At 42.7% G+C, this 18485-nt stretch overlaps 1 protein-coding gene across 2 annotated transcripts in view; it reads right to left on the bottom strand.

Moving 5' to 3' along the window:
- Positions 1-917: 917 nt before the first annotated feature.
- ugp2b (UDP-glucose pyrophosphorylase 2b) overlaps positions 918-18485 on the bottom strand; it is a 39682-nt gene continuing 22114 nt past the window's right edge. For both annotated transcript variants that reach the window (XM_080199962.1, XM_080199961.1), the window contains exons 4-10: positions 18204-18389; positions 16957-17090; positions 15090-15387; positions 13682-13879; positions 9413-9655; positions 5630-5734; positions 918-1466 (exon numbers count right to left, since the gene is read on the bottom strand). In XM_080199962.1, coding sequence (XP_080056088.1) covers positions 1359-1466; positions 5630-5734; positions 9413-9655; positions 13682-13879; positions 15090-15387; positions 16957-17090; positions 18204-18389 — 1272 coding nt within the window. In that variant the 3' untranslated portion in view covers positions 918-1358. The remainder of the gene's footprint in view (positions 1467-5629; positions 5735-9412; positions 9656-13681; positions 13880-15089; positions 15388-16956; positions 17091-18203; positions 18390-18485) is intronic.

Below are 18485 nucleotides of genomic sequence, written 5' to 3'. Positions count from 1 at the left end.
TTGTCATGTAAAGTTTATTTATTAGTCACAACACTACAATGCAGTTACTGTGAAATTCCCCTAATCAGTGACAGGAATGAAAGTGGGCACAGCTGGAGTGGGAATGTGGAGTTCAGAAAAATAGTACTGGAGGTATCAATATCCAAATGGCTCAGTCTTGTTCCTATTCCCTATGCTAATATTTTTAAAATCCATTATTGGCATGCAACAGCAAGGCCATCTTTATTGTCCATTCCTAACTGCCCTTGAAGGTAGTGCTGAGTTGCTTTTGTGAACTGCTGTAATTCCAATGCTGTAGATGCATGCACGATGCTACTGGAAAGGGAACTCCAGGTATTTAGCCCAGAGACAATAAAAGGAACAATAATATATTTCCATGTCTTGTTTAAGATAGTGAATGAGATGCTGGTCAAGTGGAACTGCTTTGTCCTAGATGGTCTTGAACTTCACCTATTGCTAAAGCTGCACTCATCCAGGCAAATGGAGGGTATCCAGTAACAGGCTTTGAGGAGTGGAGTTACTTGAGGTACAGTCCCAGTTTGTCTAGCTCATTTCACTTTGTAGAAAGTCACCTACCAGGAAAGTTAGCATGAGTATCGCAGTGCAGAATTGAAGACTGGTTTCTCTGTGGCAGCCCTATCACCTCATTACAAAAGGAGCACATCAACTAGAGCATAAAACCAAACAGTTTTAAAATCCTCACCTAACTGAATTATAAAATTAATGGCAGAATAAAAATGTACTGCAACGTGTTTGTACCTTTAACTCCACATGCAACCAACACTGACATTCACCAGTTCTGGGGGAAACTGTTGAAAGAATAAATCAATCTGAACATTGTAACTGGTAAAACAGACAACCTCTTGGGTAACTGACCTTAAAATAACTGAGCAGTAAACTTCAAGCAGAACAAAAAGTAACATTTTTTACATTGCACTTTATTATAGTTCAAAGACTCTGTGTGAAGCAAGCACTAGCTCTGAACATAAACCTTTAACCATCTGAGTGCTGGAACCAATTCATCTCAAGGTTGAATTATTTTTAATTAGGCTGCATTTATAATATTGCTGAAAGAACAAAATTGTAACCGTATTTAAATGGTAGGTATATAAATACATGTATTAATTTCCTGTAGGACATGGTTTTAAAATCTCCACAAAAAACTGGCAACAAGTATAATTTTAACACGGTAAAGAGTGTTGAAAACAGCCAACCAGAAGAGATGAGTCTTACACCCAAAATTAGCATATACTCTAAGCAGCTTAATGCACATAAAATTATGTATGAAGCACGTTACCGTGTTTCATCACATGATAAAATAAAGCACTTTCAATGGGTTAGAATCACAAATTTTCCTTCTAGTGATCCAGGATCCGCAGATTGCCCGAAACAATCTTATTTTCAAGTACAGCTCCTGGAGGAATATCGATCCTATCCCCATGATTTGCAATAATTATAACCGTTCCCTAAACGCAAGAAAAAAATATTTAATTGTTGAGGTACATCCAGATAAAGATCAAGTATATCAAACATTGTCATTTAAATTAATATTAAAAAGATGCTACTGAAAATGTTCCAAAAATATTTTAGAATCTGCTGAATGTCAAAGAACAAAAGCAGCCCGGGAAACAGGCCCTTCGGCCCAATAAGCCCGTGCCGCCATCTCAGCACCACCAGTCCCCCTCTCCACCCACGATCCCTGTCTAATGTTTTATGGCCATCCAGATTGAGGGAAAACTGATTTAGGGACAATTTATTCCTGCCAATCAGCCTAACAGCACATCTTTGGGGTGTGGGAGGAAACCGGATCACCCGGAGAAAACCCACGCAAGCACGGGGAGAATGTGCAAACTCCCACAGACACCAGCCCAAATCCATGCGTCTGCACAGCAATCAGCGATAGTCACTGAGCTGTCGTCTTGCCCAGTATCTGGTCCAGTTTAGGCACACACTAACGACATGAAGCACTAGGCCAATCTCGAACAACCAAGAGCAGCCCCAGTACGACCCATCGCGTGTATGTCCCTCGTTGGACACGAGGTGGACCGATTTAAAACCTGTGAATGAAAAGAGAAAAAACATTATTATCATACTATACCCATTTACATTACCAGGGACGCCCCAATGCTAATGACCCTCATTTAAAAGGTTCTCCTATATCCACCCAACTCCAACTCCAACTCAGTCATGTGCCTGTCTAAGTTACTCTTAAAGGACTCTAGCATGTTTGCCTCCACCACCTTACTTGGCAGAGCATTCCATACCCCCACTACCCTCTGTGTGAAAAACCTCCCTCTAATATCTGTGTTGTACCGCTCCCCCCTCACCTTAAGTCCATGGCCCCTTGTCCTACGTGTCTCTATTATAGGAAATAGCTTACCTCTGTTTACTCTATCTATACCCTTCATAATCTTATATACCTCTATTAGATCCCCCCCTCAGTCGGCATCTTTCAAGGGAAAAGAGCCCCAATTTCTTCAATCTTTCCTCATACCCCAGTCCTTCCATACCAGGCAACATCCTGGTAAACCTCCTCTGCACTCTCTCCAGAGTCTCCACGTCCTTCCGGTAGTAAGGCGACCAGAACTGTACGCAGTACTCCAAATGCAGCCTAACCAACGTTCTGTACAACTGCAACATTAGACTCCAGCTCTTATATTCTATACCCCTTTCTATAAAGGCTAACATACCATAGGCTTTCTTCACCACACTCTCCACTTGCACTGCCACCTTCAAAGACTTGTGCACTTGCACCCCCAGGTCTCGCTGCGACTCTATACTCCTTACGGGCTTACCCTTTATCATATAACTTCCCCCTACATTATTCCGGCCAAAATGCATCACCTCACATTTATCCGGATTAAACTCCATTTGCCACGTATCTGCCCAATCAACCAGTCTATCAGTATCCTGCTGTATTGCCAGACACTGCTCCTCACTGCCCGCCAATCCAGCCATCTTGGTGTCATCAGCAAATTTGCTGATCACACCACCTACTCCCTCTTCCAAATCATTTATATACACTACAAAGAGAAGAGGTCCCAGTACCGAGCCCTGCGGCACACCACTAGTGACAGACCTCCAGCAAGAAAAAGACCCCTCCACTACTACTCTCTGACTCCTCTTTGCAAGCCAGTTCTCTACCCATCTAGATACCTGACCACATATCCCATGAGCTTTAATCTTCTGTACCAACCTACCATGAGGGACTTTGTCAAACGCCTTACTGAAATCCATATAGACGACATCAACAGCTCGTCCTTCGTCAACTGTTTTTGTCACCTCCTCAAAGAATTCTACCAGATTCGTAAGGCAAGACTTCCCCTTGACAAAGCCATGCTGCGTATCCTTAATCAGATTGCAACTCTCCAAGTGCGCATACATCCTATCCCTAAGAATCCTCTCCATCAACTTACCTACCACTGACGTTAAGCTCACCAGCCTATAGTTACCCAGGCTATCCCTCCTACCCTTTTTAAACAACGGTACCACATTCGCTATCCTCCAGTCCTCTGGGACCTCACCTGTGTCCAAAGAAGAGACAAAGATACACGTCAGAGGCCCAGCAATCTCATCCCTCGCCTCTCTAAGCAGCCTAGGATAAATGCAATCAGGCCCCGAGATTTATCAGTTTTAATGCCCTCTAAAAGCCCTAACACTTCTTCCCTCGTAATCAATAGATCTTTCAATTGGTCTACCGCTCCCTCAATGACCGTACTAGACATCAAGCCCCTCTCCTTCGTGAATACCGACGCAAAGTATTCATTCAGGATCTCCCCCATTCCCTCTGCCTCTAAGCACAATTCCCCACGTCTGTCCCTGAGAGGACCGATTTTACCCCTAGCCACCCTTTTGTTCTTAAGATAGGAGTGAAACACCTTTGGATTCTCCTTAACCCTACCTGCCAAAGCCATCTCATGCCCCCTCTTTGCTCTCCTAACTCCCCGTTTGAGATCCCTCCTACTCTCTCTGTATTCCTCCAACGCTCTCTCCGTTCCCAGCTGCTTAGACCTGACATACGCCTCTCGTTTTTTCCTAACCAGGTCTTCTATATCTCTAGTAACCCACGGTTCCCTAATCCTATCTTTCCCATCCTTTCTCCTAACCGGCACATGCCTTTCCTGCACCCTTTGCAGTTTTCCCTTGAAAGACTCCCACATGCCTAACGTGGTCTTGCCTTCCAACAGCCTATCCTAGTCTGTATCCCTAAACTCCCTTTCTCTGCACCTCATTGTTATACCGTCTTTCACTAGCAATGTAGCAGGTTGTGAATTTGTGTCTATGGTGCACAGAAAATTCTCAAAAGCCGTACTACTGTGCATCTAATAGTCTGTACTAAATTGTCATTTTTATATATTATTTCATAAGAATTGTAAACCAAGACCCCAGCTTACCCCTTAGGTACAGATATAAAAGATCCCATTGCACTATTCAAACAGTGATTATCTCATTGAAAATACTGAAATTATCTGGACATCATTCCATTGAGGTTTATGGGATCTTGCTGTGCACAAACAGGCTGCTGCATTTCCTACACTACAAAAGTGGCCACATTGGCTAGGAAATGTTTTTGGATGTTTTTAGATTTCGAAGGGGATTTCTAGAAATGTCTAATAAGTGATTAAATTCTACAGAGCACATAAAACCAAAAGACACAAACATAGTATAAAAGTTCTGAAGATGAAGTATTTCAGATTGTGACTGGATGTATTAGTTGTCAGTTTCAATTTTTCACCTGACAAATGTATGTTTTACGTAGCACAAGGTGCAAGGGATCAGTGGGCAATTGCAAAGATCCACAGTAGTTTAAAATACTCATGCTGTGTCAGATGCCAAATGATGTTTCAAAACATCAATCCACTTATGCCAGTGGTTCAATGTTATACTCGGTGTTTAAATCAATGGCCTTTTTTTGAAAGGATATTGCAAGACTTTAGAAGTCAACTTATATACGTATCTACACTGGTTAACCTGTCTAAAATTCTCATGTCACTTTCTAGCTTTCTAGGAGGCAGCACGGTGGCACAGTGGTTAATACTGCTGCCTCACAGCACTACGGATCAGGGTTCGATTCCCAGCTTGGGTTACTGTCTATGTGGAGTCTGCACATTCTTCCCATGTCTGTGTAGATTTCCTCCAGATGCTCCAGTTCCCTCCCACCCTCCAAAGATGTGAAGGTTAGGTGGATTGGCCACACTAAATTGTCCCTAGTGTCAGAGGGATTAGCAGGTAAATGCATGGGGTTATGGGGACAGGGCCTGGGTGAGACTGTGGTCAGTACAGCCTTGATGGGCTGAATGGCCTCCTCCTGTACTATAGGAAAGATGTGCATGTTAGGTGAATTGACCCGAATAGATGCCAGAGTGTGGTGACTAGGGGGATTTTCACAGTAATTTTATTGCATTGTTAATGCAAGATACATGTCACAAAAAAAGCTTTTTAAAGTTTATTTATTAAAGTGGGTGAATTACTTTATCACTGGAATAAGAATGGATTTGACATTATCCAATCAACTGCAAGACCATGGATATTTCTTTTTAAAGTCAATCCTGGATTATGATACAGATTCAATAATTCTGAAATAGTAATTTAAAGGAATGAAGCACATCCATAACCAGCCTTTACCAACCTTCAGTATAACATGTTTCCCAAAAGTAACATCGCCTGAAACAGTAAGATGATCCAATTCCAGAATATCCGGTATACTCTCCAACCTCTTCAGGTAATCTTGCACCTGGTTTAAAAACAACAGCCTTTGTTTGTCCTGCTTCATGTTTAAGATTTTACTTACAATGCAAAATGCAACCTTGTCATTAAATGCAATAATACCTGATACTTCTCAACAAATATTGTACAGTGCTTCACTCTTGGGGTTAGGACTTGTCTATACCCTATAATTCAACTTTATAAACTAAAAATTGAATCTACTAAGTGAAAAAATATTTTCAGGTTGTGAGAATCTCTTCAGTTTCTATCATTTTATGAGATTGTTTAAACTATTCTCAGTTCTCAGTCTATAGTTACATTTCCATCCAAGTGAATGTGAAGGTTCAGTAACCAGTTATGGCTGTGAGCTGACAGATTATCAATGCAGGGTAATTCCACATGGCTGTGAATAAACCTTCTCTGTGAAGCCAGCCTGAGATGAGGAATACACCATTCCCTCAGAAACTTGGCCCAGCACTGGTCTTTGCTGCCTCTAGGACCAGTTTATAACCGGTCCCTGCCACATTCAGTCATGAATGGTGGTGGACAATTAAACTAACTAGAGAAGGAAGCTCTTCAATCTTGGGAAAGCCCAGCAAATGTGTGCAAAATTCAAGGCTATAGCATTTGCACTAAACTGCAGACAGAAAGTGGATGATCCGAGTGGATGATTGGTCTCGACCTACTCAAGCAGTCCCCAATTATTACAATCGCAAGTCTTCAGCCAATTAGATTAACTCCACATGATATCAAGAAACAGCTGAATGCACAGAACACTGCCGAGGCTGTGAGTCCTGACAATGTTCCAGCTATAAGACTTGTGCTCCAGTACTAGCTCCACCCTTAGCCAAGCTGTACAGCTAAAACACTGGCATGATGGAAAATGCTGGCATCTCTACATCATGGAAAATTGCCCAGGAATATCTGTCCACAAAAACAGATCAAATCCAACCCGACCAATTAATCTCATCTTGACGATGAGTAAAGTGATGGAAGGAATCATCAACAGCGCTATCAAGTGACACTTGCTTTATAATCACCTGCTCACTGACAGTTTGGGTTTCGCCAGGGTCACTTACCTCCTGATCTCATTACAACCTTGGTTCAAGCATGGATAAAAGAGCTGAACTCCAGAGGTAAGGTGAGTGCAACTGCCCTCGACACCAAAGCAGCATTTGACCAAGTATGGCATCACGAAGCCCTAGCAAAACTGGAGTCAATGGGAATCGGGGGAAACTCTCTGCTGGCTGGAGTCATAGCCGGCACAAAGGAAGATGGTTATGGAGATGGAAGGTCAATCATCTCAGCTGCAGGACGTCACTGCAGGAGTTCCTCAGGGTTAATGTCCAAGATCCAACCATAGAATCATAGAAGCCCTACAGTGCAGAAGGAGTCTGCACCAACCACAATCCCACCCAGGCCCTACCCCATATCCCTACATATTTACCCGCTAATCCCTCTAACCTACATATCTCAGGACACTAAGGGGCAATTTTAGCATGGCCAATCAACCTAACCTGCACATCTTTGGACAGTGGGAGGAAACTGGAGCACCCAGAGGAGACTCACGCAGACATGAGGAGAATGTGCAAACTCCACACAGACAGTGACCCAAGTCAAGAATCAAAACCAGGTCTATTTTCAGCTGCTTATCAATGACCTTCCTTCCAATCACAAGGGCCGAGTGGGATGCTTGCAGATGACTGCACAATGTTCAGCACCATTCGTGATTCCTCAGATTCTGAAACAGTCCACGTTCACATGCAGCAAGAGCTGGATAACCTTCAGGCTTGCGGCTGACAAGTACCAGGCAATGACCAATTCCAACAAAAGAGAATTTAACCATCTCCCCTTGACATTCAATGATATTACCATCACTGAATTCCTCACTATCCTGGGGGTTACCTCTGACCAGAAACTGAACAGGACTCACCATATAAATACTGTAGCTACAAGAGCACATCACAGACTGGGAGTTTTGTAGTGCCTTACTCACCTCCTGACTCCCCAAAGCCTGTCCATCCTCTACAAGTCAGGAATGTGATGGAATACTCCCCACCTGCCTGTATGAGTGCAGCTCCAACAATACAAGAAGCTCGACACCATCCAGAACAAAGCAGCCCGCTTGACTGGCACTTCCTTTACCATTAATGCACAGCGGCCGCTGTGTACACCATCTATAAGAAGCACGACGGTAACTCACCAAGCCTCCTTTGACACCATCTTCCAACCCTGCAGTCTCTAGAAGGTCAAGAGCAGCAGATACATGGGAACACTACCAGCTGCAATTCCCCAAGACACACACCATCCTGATTCGTTAATATAGCCGCCTTCCCTCCACTGTCGCTGGGTCAAAATCCTGGAACTCCCTTCCTAACTGCACAGTGGACCTACCTGCACCATGGACTGAAGCAGCTTAAGGCTGCGCTCATACCACCTTTAAGGCAATTAGGGGTGGGCAAAAAATAGTGGCCTAGCCAGTGACACACCCACATCCCACAAACAAATTACAACAACAGACTACTGATAATTTACAAAGTGACAGTTAAACGTTAACAGAGGAATCAGAGCACAGTCTTTGATAGCTGTCATACACAGCTCATCAGCAGCTGTGTGGCATGATTTATGAACTGTCGTCAAGTCACAGAATATCCTACAATTTGGGGTTTAAAAGCTACTGGACGGCAGTCTATTGCCAGCAGCTTGTTTGAGGTTAACCAATTGCTAACCAGTTCAATCTGTCAAATGTTATCAGTTGCTACACTGACCTCCAGTTTAACAGTGACTGTCCCACATATCAATGTTTCCTCATTTCAGACTAGATCAAATGACTAGAATATAGGTCAAAGAACCCTTCGGCCCTTGTGAAATAAAATCCATCAAGATATGGTTTCTTTTTGTAGACTGCTGCATCCAGGGAATGCAGAAGTATTAATCTGCTTCTCAGGGTCTGTATAAAGATGTTTTGCTCCAGCTTTATATTGGCATTGAAATGCCAATTTGCATCCTCTCCTACTCTGTGTTTAACTGTGCCGTACTGAACCACAACCAGAGGGAAAACTCCAAATTTAATCTTTAGCTTTTTGACTGACTCAGTCTGACTTAACTGAAGATATAGAGAGGACACTCCCAGCTCGTCCCACTGTTCTCTATGTTTATGAAAGAGGCAAGGAAATAGAATTCACCAATGACAATCCAGTAACCCCACAGTGGAAGGGGTTTGTGCAGAGATACCTGGCAACGATGGGATCGGAAAGGTCACAGAGCTGAAACATTAACTCTGTTTCTCTCTCCACAGATGCTGTCTGACCTGCTGAGTATTTGCAGTATTTCCCACGATGACACCATTAACACAGCTGATTAATTGAAGACTTTGTCACAAGCAAATCTGGTATCGGGTTAGGGTTAAGATGCTCAGTCAGGTTTGCCCATTTGAAAATCCAATCACAGCACAGGAATGGATACATTATTTAAAATGTTAAAAAGTTTTTAAAAAATACTTGGTACTTGTTTAAGATTCTCCAGATTCACGCCTGCTTCCAATGTAGTGAACGAGTAACAGCTGCCACTTCATTTATATAAATCTTCAGGGCATCCAGATTTTAACCAGGTTAAATGCGTAACAGAAGCTGACAGGATGGAGGAACTAAAATATTTCAAACTAACAAATGCTGGACTCTTATTTATTGTCTGCAGAATTCATTACCTTAGTAAAGGAGCTGCCCAACTTGACCAAAGGCACAGTTCGGAACTCTCTTTTGTCACTCATTGTCAGGGATCCTGCATGAAGGCTGTACAGGTTAGACATCACCAGCATTAAGTCAGAGGTGGTCTTGACAGGCAAGAATCGGCTGCGTGGCACATTAATACCCAGGGCATTTTCAAAGCACTTAATGGCAGCACCAACAGCAGTCTCCAGCTGAATCACATTCCGGCCTTCGTCCAATGTCTATTGCAAAGAAAAATCATTTCATTTATTTAACAATCTTAAAGTTAAATTGATAGCCACTACACAAGAGCATAATTAGACTAAATTTAACACTGAATCAAAGGAGGAGCTATTCAGACAGATGATTAAAAGCTTGGTCAAAGGCAAAGCTCTAAGGAAGATCTTAAAGGAGCGAGGTGCAGAATGCTGGGGCTTAGGGTCAGGAGGTCTGTAATCACAGCAACCAATGGAGACACAGAAACAGTGGGAAGTAGCACAAGAGGCCACAGGGGGATTTAGGGCTGGAGGAGGTTACAGAGAGAGGGAGGGTGGGTGGAGGACAGGAAATGAATCAAAGGATGAGAGTTTTACATGGAAGGCATTGCTGGATTTGAATAATGTTGGTCAGTGAGCACAGGGTGAAGGGCAAGTGAGACTTGGTCAGGACTGTGCTGCAAAGTTTAACTGAGCCTAGGTTTAGTGGATGCAATGTAGCAGGTTGGCTAGGAGAACATGAGGTTAGTCAAATCTGGACATAACAGAAATATAGATAATAGTTCCAGTAGCAACAGAAACATCTGTAAAGATTAGCAATGTTACAAAGCTGGCACGAGGTCGTCTGTGTGTTAGACATGACGTGGTGTTGGAAGCTTAGCTCGGTTCCAATAAGATGGCGAGAATATGAATAATTTTGTCTGTGGCCAAGGAGTCAGATGAGGAGGAGGCTGACAGGTAGTGTGGAGGGGGGAGGTTTGCCCCACCTCACTACCAACAATAGTGGTAGCATCAAGAAGACAATGAGGAAAACCTGCTCCCACTTGTTCCAGGTGTTCCTGTCACCTCCGCTAAACGCAGCTAAAAATCAGACCATTACCTTGGAGTAACATGACAAAGTTAAAAATCCTACTTTGCAAGAAAGAAATTTAGGTATAAATTTGACTTGTAAACTGAAACTAAACATGAATACTTTGCAACTTTTAGGAGTACAACATTAATATAGAAAGAAACTGCATTCATACGTCCCATTCCGTAGATGACAGAAATCCCAAAGGATTTCATAGTCAATAAATTATTTTGTGTTTATCAACATCACAGAAAGAGCAGAGGGATGAATAGTTAATCTGTTATTATTGAGGAATGTAGTAATACCTGGAAAACTACGTTTCTCTTCATCTTTTACATTCTACCAATTTTGCAACTGAAAGACAGCACCTCCAACAATGTGGCACCCCCTCAATACTGTTCCAAAGGCTGGCCTGGAGGTTTACTAGGCTGATACCGGAGTTGAGGGGGTTGAGCTATGAGGAGAGGCTGAATAAACTAGGCTTGTACTCGTTAGAGTTTAGAAGAATGAGGGGAGATCTCATTGAGACGTATAAGCTGATGAATGGGATGGATAGGATAGAGGTGGAGAGACTCTTCCCGCTCAAAAAAGACAGTAGGACTAGGGGGCACAGCCTCAAGATAAAAGGGGGACGGTTTAGAACGGAGTTGAGAAGGAACTTCTTCACTCAAAGGGTGGTGAATCTCTGGAATTCTCTGCCCGTTGAAGTGGTGGAGGCTGCCTCGCTGAATATTTTTAAGACGCGGGTTGATGGGTTTTTGATAAGAGAGGGGATTAAGGGTTATGGGGAGAGGGCGGGAAAGTGGAACTGAGCAGCGACAGATCAGCCGTGATCTTATTGAATGGCGGGGCAGGCTCGAAGGGCTAGATGGCCTACTCCTGCTCCTATTTCTTATGTTCTTATGTAAATGCTGAAGTCCTGTTGTGGGTACAGCCAGTCATGTTGGAGGAAAGTGCACTACTGCCAAATTAAAATAAAACACACGCAAGTCAGTCCAACTCAATGAATGAATTCCAATTACACAGTTAAGTGATTTTTAAAAAAATCGGCTGTTCTCCTACGGATGTTCTCCACTGCTTAGAGTCAGTGGACTGGTCAGTATTTAAAAACTCTGCAACCAGCCTGAACGAGTACGCCATTACAGTAACTGACTGCATTAGTAAGTGTGTAGAAGACTGTGCCAAAGAAGCAAATCCACGTATTTCTCAAATGGAAACCAAGGATGAACAGAGATATCCACTGCTTGCTGAAGTCCAGGTCTGAGACGTTCAAGTCAGGTGACCCTGACATATACAAGAAATCCAGCTACGATCTATGGAGATCCATGAAAGATACTAAAAATCAATACTGAATCAAGCTAGAGTCCCAGGCTAGACACACAGACCCCTGCAACGATGGCAAGGTCTGCAAGACAGAACAGGTTACAAGATGAAGACATGTAAAATCGCTGGCACCAATGTACTCCTCCCCAGTGAGCTCAATGCATTCTATTCCTGTTTTGAGCAAGAGGTCAGTGAGAGCAGAGCATCCATCCCAGACAAATCTGTATCCAAGATCACCATAGCAAAGCAGCCTTCTCAAAAGTCAACCCCATGAAAAGCAACTGATCCAGAAGGGGTAGCAAGGCGAGCACTCAGGTCCTGCGCAGACCAGCTGCCAGGGGTATTCGCAGACATCTTCAACCTCTTTTGAGAAAGTCTGAGGTCCCTACCTGCAATGAAGACCTTCATCCCAGTACAAAGAAAAGCCAAGCAGTGTGCCTTAATGACTACTGGCTGGTGGCTCTGATATCCATCACAATGAAGTGCTTTGAAGGGCTAGTCACGGCACAAATCAATTCCAACCTCCCAGATTGCCTGGATCCAAAATAGTTCGCCTATCGCCGCAACAGGTCCACAGCAGACGACATCTCCCTGGCCCTACACTCAACCCTGGAACACCTAGATAACAAAGACACCTATCTCTACAATCAACAGAGACACTAATGACTACAATCAGCCTTCAACACCATTATTCTTACAAGACTCATCTCCAAATCTGGGACTTGGCTCCTCCCTCTGCAAGTGAATCCTCAGCTTCCTAACGCACAGACCACAGTCAGTAAGAATAGGCAACAACACCACCTCCACAATTACCCTCAACATGTGTCCCACAAAGCTGTGTCCTCAACCCCTTACTCTACTTCAAACACCTATGACTGTGTGGCCAAATTCCCCTCCAATTTGATTTTCAAGTTTGCTGATGACACCACCGTAGTGGGTCAGATTTAAATGATGAGACAAAGTACAGGAATGAGATAGAGAATCTGGTGAACTGGTACGGCAACAATAATCTCTCCCTCAATGTCAACAAAACAAAAGGAGATTATCATCGACTTCAGGAAGCGTAGTGCTGGCATGCCCCTGTCTACGTCAATGGGGACAAAGTAGAAATGGTCGAGAGCTTCAAGTTTTTAGGTGTCCAGATCACAACCTCTTCTGGTCCCTCTATGTGGACATTATAGTTGTAAGCCCATCAACACCTCTACTTTTTCAGGGGGCTAAGGAAATTTGGCATGTCCATTATGACTCTCACCAGCTTTTACAGATGCACCATAGAAAGCATTCTTTCTGGTTGTATCCCAGCTTGGTATGGACTCCTGCTCTGTCTAAAACTGCAAAAAACTACAAAAGGTCATGAACGTAGCCCAATCCATCACGCAAACCAGCCTCCCATCCGTTGACTCTGTCTATACTCCCGCTGCCTCAGGGAAAAGCAGCCAGCATAATTAAGGAACTCACACATCCCGGAGATTCTCTCTTCCACCTTCTTCCATCGGGAAAAAGATACAAAAGTCTGAGATCATGTACCAATCGACTCAAGAACAACTTCACCCCAGCTACTGTCAGACTTTTGAATGGACCTACCTTACATTAAGTTGACCTTTCACCCTAGCTATGATTGTAACACTACATTCTGCACTCTCTTTTCCTTCTCTATGAATGGTATGTTTTGTCTGTATCGCGTGCAAGAAACAATGCTTTCCACTGTATACTAATACATGTGACAATAATAAATCAAAATGTTACTGCCTTTTTAAATTTTTTAAAACATTTCAAACAAATAGAAATTTCAAAATAGAAAAGTGGGTAAAGATTTACTGTGAAATCTAGTGTTTAGTTATATTAATGGTAGCACTGCAGGTATACTTTAGAAATGTTACCTTTGGGTTTAAAATGATTTCCATGTTAATAGCATTGTTCTTTTGAAGCCTTTCGATTGCAGCTAGAGAGATCCACAGGTTATTGGTGTTGAAGATCTTGAACTTGGTGACCGATTTAAATTCATCAACATGTGCTTTTGGCACTTGAGCTATTTCCAACAATCGCAGCTTGCCATCGTACTGAATAAGAGTACCACCCTGCAAAACAAGCATTTCACTAGAATTAAAATGTGAAAACATGGTGCCACTTACTCAGGAAGCAAACATTTCTAAACTGTCTTATTCACATCCTCCAAGAATACAAAAGTACAAGGAGAATAAGCACGAATCAAATCATCTCTGAGACTGCAGCCACATCCTGGATAACTGAGAAAATGTAATGCTACCCCCCCACATTTCTGTACTGTTCAGATTGATTGAATGCTTAGAATTCAGTATTGCTCAGATGGTAGGCAGAGTGAAGAACATGTATTTGGAAACTATAGTTCAATATTTTAAATAAGAAAAACCTTTTTTAAAATTAAAAACCTTCGCTCAGGATGTACCACACTTTTGCCAATGAACCCCCCAATGAAACATGGGAACACCACCACCTCCCAGCCATTTACCATCCTGATTTTAAACCATGGAGGGGCGATTCGCCCATCCCACTGTGCTGATGGGATGAGAGATTTCAGCAGGGCTGGATTAGCACAGTCCATGCAGGCTGCCCGGCCCAAAGCGTGTTTCCCAGCGCCAGCTTTCTGGCACCGTCAGATCCGTGCCGGAAATACGTGCAGAGCTGCATAATTTATGTTAATTTGAATTTCCTTATAATTTAAATGCTTTTAGCAGGCCTAGGACTGAAATCTCTGGGCCCACTAACCTCGGCCCCCACCCACCAAGAGTATTTCACTCCAGTGTGGTTTACAGTAGCTTCCCAATTTCGGAAAGCTTGTGGCCCCACTGGAGTGAAAGGGGAGGTAACTGAGGCACCCCAGAGGGTCGAGCATCGGGGGGTGCTAGGCACTGGCACCTTGGTACTGCCAGCCTAGGCCCCTGGCACTGCCTGGCTGAGCCATATTCACAATGCTCAGATTCACTCAATTTTTCAGTGTAATTGTTTATTTTCCTGAATGCAGATAAGCTAAATTCTTCTGTTTAACTCCCAGTTCTACAGCACTGTCATCAGGAGGTGACTAAATGGTCAAATGTTGTGTTTATGATGGGGTGCAAGTTCATTGGCAATTAATAACACTCTGGGGTCTTGCCTCATGCTTATTCTGGGGAAATTCCTTGTTCGTTAATAGATCAGAAAGATTACAACTAATGAGGAATTTTATTGCATAAGTAATATAACGTTTATGAAATACAGCATCTTGCTAACTTGATTCCAAACAGCCTTTACATTATATTGCCAGCGGATTACCTTAACATCTGCTCTGGTCTTGTCAGTTACTTCCATTAGAAACTCACATTGTTTTCCATTTGGTGGATTCAGAAGATGATGGAGAATGTTCAGATCAACTGTTGCTCCAAGATTATCAATGTTAGATACAAAAATATATTCTTTCCCCTCTTGCAGAAAGGTATGCAATAAACCTGAGTTGTAGAAGCTGGCGTAGATGTCTCCATGACCTGGTGGATACCAGGCTTCTGCACTGTCGCCAGAGACAGACAAGTCCTTGGCTATAGGAAGCAGGGATTCTTTATCAATCCGGGGATACCTGAAGAACAAATCACTACATCAGGGCACTTGCTAAAAGAAAGATTCATCTTTCAGGATCTGAATACTGGGTTATGGTAAGTTTGTTATGGAATGCCAAACTATGACTACCAGTTATAATAGACAGACATTAAAGTATTCTGGTTGACAATGTTGTGTGAAAAACATTATTGAATAACAAGAACACAGAAGGCACAGTAATGCTCGCAGTGATGTTTATATGCAATGTGATAGGTGGATACATTTTACATACATGGCTTATTTTCAGATTACTCGTGTCATTTGGACGGGGTCGGGGGGAGAGTCTGGTAGTAACAAAAGGAACGAGTAAGGGATTCAGAGCTGATGAACTGAGACAAAGGTGGTATCGAGCAACTTTACAAGTAAAATAAGACAAAGTTGCATATCTTCTGATTCAGCATTGGACAGTTGATGGGAGATGGATTGAGACTGCAGCTAGAGTGTGGAGTTTGAAACAGGGATTGAAGACTATGGCGACAACCTTCCCAATGTTTAGTTCAGGGTGGAAATGTCTATTCGTCGAGTACTTGATGTCAGAAAAGCAGTGTGATCATTTAAAAACAATGGAGGTTTAGAGAGAGGTTGTGTTGAGGTGGAGCTGAGGGTCCCCGTGGGTGATCACAAGATTATGGAGGGAAAAATGTCAGAAACTAACTGGGAGTGCAGCAGATCACATTATTTCTATCACTGCAGGAAGCACTGCATTCACAATACCCACATGCAAAATCTGACTGTTTTTGGATGGTGTTGAAGGAGGGCAGTATGTACAGGATAACATTAGACAGACAGCCAGGTACAAATCAGAGGGGGTGACAATACCGGAAAACTTGAGAACAGAAAGGAAGGTGATTTTCTGTTACAATTAGACAGTTAAGAATGAAACCAATAAGTGCAGTCCCACCCTGCTGGAATTGTACTGGAGCAGGGTTGTGTGGGTTAATCTAAAGATACAGGAAAAAGAGCAATGTTTACTTTTGTTAGAGGCACAGATTTACATTCTAAGAACTGTCTAGGCGCTAAGGCAGGAAACCTGATTGGAGGAATTCAAACAAGAGCTCCAGAAAAGATGGGCACAGATCTGGGAAGCAACACCACTGTCAAGGACTTTGCTAAGAAAAGGCAAGCTGGTGGTGATTTGCAAGGATGGACTGGTCAAGGGTTTTTTCCAAAAGAAAAAGAACCATTTAGTAATATCAGCTAACATGGGAATGTGGGTTTCACAGACATAAGAGCATGATGTGGACATGAGGAGAGATGAGAGAGAAGGTTCAGGGCCAGCGTGGGATGAGACTTGAGGATTTTTGGCTCAATGGGATGATGGAAGAGAGGAAACAGAGACAGGCAGGTTGGATGATCTCAGTATACTCCTGATTAACCCATTCCACATGAGGACAAATACAAACTGTACAAATTATCGCACACTGCGCAGTGAGTCAGACCAAGACAGACTCTAGATTTATGCTGCCCTCATTGCAGATTCATGTGAAAACAGAGCTCTAATTAGATGGACTGACTGCTTTGTGGAGTTAGTGGTGAAACATGCATTTACCTGCTTTGGTTAAATGTATGAATCTTCACATGAGACTGTCTGTACTTCTGTAATATCTTCTTCGTATCTTCATCAGTATTGAAAGAGTTCATCAAGACCAAGGGGACATCAGTATGGTAAGTTCTGTTCAAATGCTATCAAATCAATATTAATGTACATTTTGCTAAGAAATAATTGTTTGTTTTAATCACCATTTAATACATAATGCTGCGATACTTCACTGGTATAAACCCTTTCCCTCCCCCACTCCTGAATATACAAAGCTGTACTAAATTCTATAACTGGAATTAGAGTTAGACACCAGTCTGTAACGAACTTACTGACAAAGGCCTTTTAGCTATTTAGTGTTTTTCCTCCAATAATTGCACATTTTATACAGAGATCCTAACAGAATAGTCCCAGTTACAGCCTCAAAGACCACATTCAAAACAAAGGGCACAAGGAGGAATACTAGCAAAAAAAAAGCTTGGTCTAAGAAGTGAGTTTCTAACAGGAGGTGGTGAGACACAGAGAGGATAAAGAAAGGAATTCTACAATATGCCATGGAGCCTGGGCAGCTGAAGGCAAAAAACCATTAGCAATAGCAACAAGGTAAAGATGCACTAAAGGCCAGAGTTGGAGAAACAGAAATAGACTCCACCTGCTCTTCGAACAACTCTTTCCAAGGCTATTGCCAAAGCCTGACACCGATGCATGGATATTTCAGCTGACTCAAGAACCATCACAAGTTTAGAACCTTACTTTTCTTACCTTTCAAAACACAGACGGTAGTCAAAATCTGCTGATCATAGTTCAGCAATAGCTCCTATGGTGACTTCACTCTCAAAGATGATCTCAAACATTGAAGGCTGTTCAGGGATCTAGCCAAGGAGCCACAAAGCTTCACATGATATCTGCACATGCAACACCAAGATCAACTGTAATGTCCCACCACAGCTAATAGCCAACTCTGTCTAGTCCATGCTCAAATATGGGACATTGAACCTCTAGCGTTCCTGACGTGCAGGTTAGATGGATTAGCCATGGTTAATGTGTGGGGCTACAGGGATACTCATCAGAGAATTGGTGCAGTCTCAATGGGTCAATTGGCCTCATTCTGCACTGTAGGGATTCTATGATTATTAGTGACTGAGTACTATTTAATAGCACAGTAAGTAAATGTAGCATATCAACAGAAGCCAATAGCAAAACAATCAGCCATATTCAGTTTATTCTGGCTATATTAAAGAGTATAAACTTGTCCTTACCTCGATCTGCAGAACTGTGAGGTCTAGAAAGGTATTCTCATTGCGGACGCTGATCAGACTTTTGGGACCTTTGCAGCCCATGCTAGTTCCAAGCCCTCCATTCAACTTGATAACCACCAGTTTGCTTAAAAGTGAAGCCACATCATCTGGTAACCCTCGGGCCTGTATTTTATCGTAAGACTGAATCTGGAAGTAGAATGTGTTCTCCATCAACCATCATGATGCTGTATTCAAAGTAACCAGTGTCAAACTCTGCTAGAAATTCAAAAACAATTGATGAAT

The sequence above is a fragment of the Carcharhinus amblyrhynchos genome, chromosome 12, assembly GCF_965287045.1.
Source record: "Carcharhinus amblyrhynchos chromosome 12, sCarAmb.v2.hapA, whole genome shotgun sequence".
NCBI lineage: Eukaryota > Metazoa > Chordata > Chondrichthyes > Carcharhiniformes > Carcharhinidae > Carcharhinus > Carcharhinus amblyrhynchos.
The sequence above is the reverse complement of the archived record's forward strand: the minus strand, read 5'-3'. Positions and strand labels throughout refer to the sequence as shown.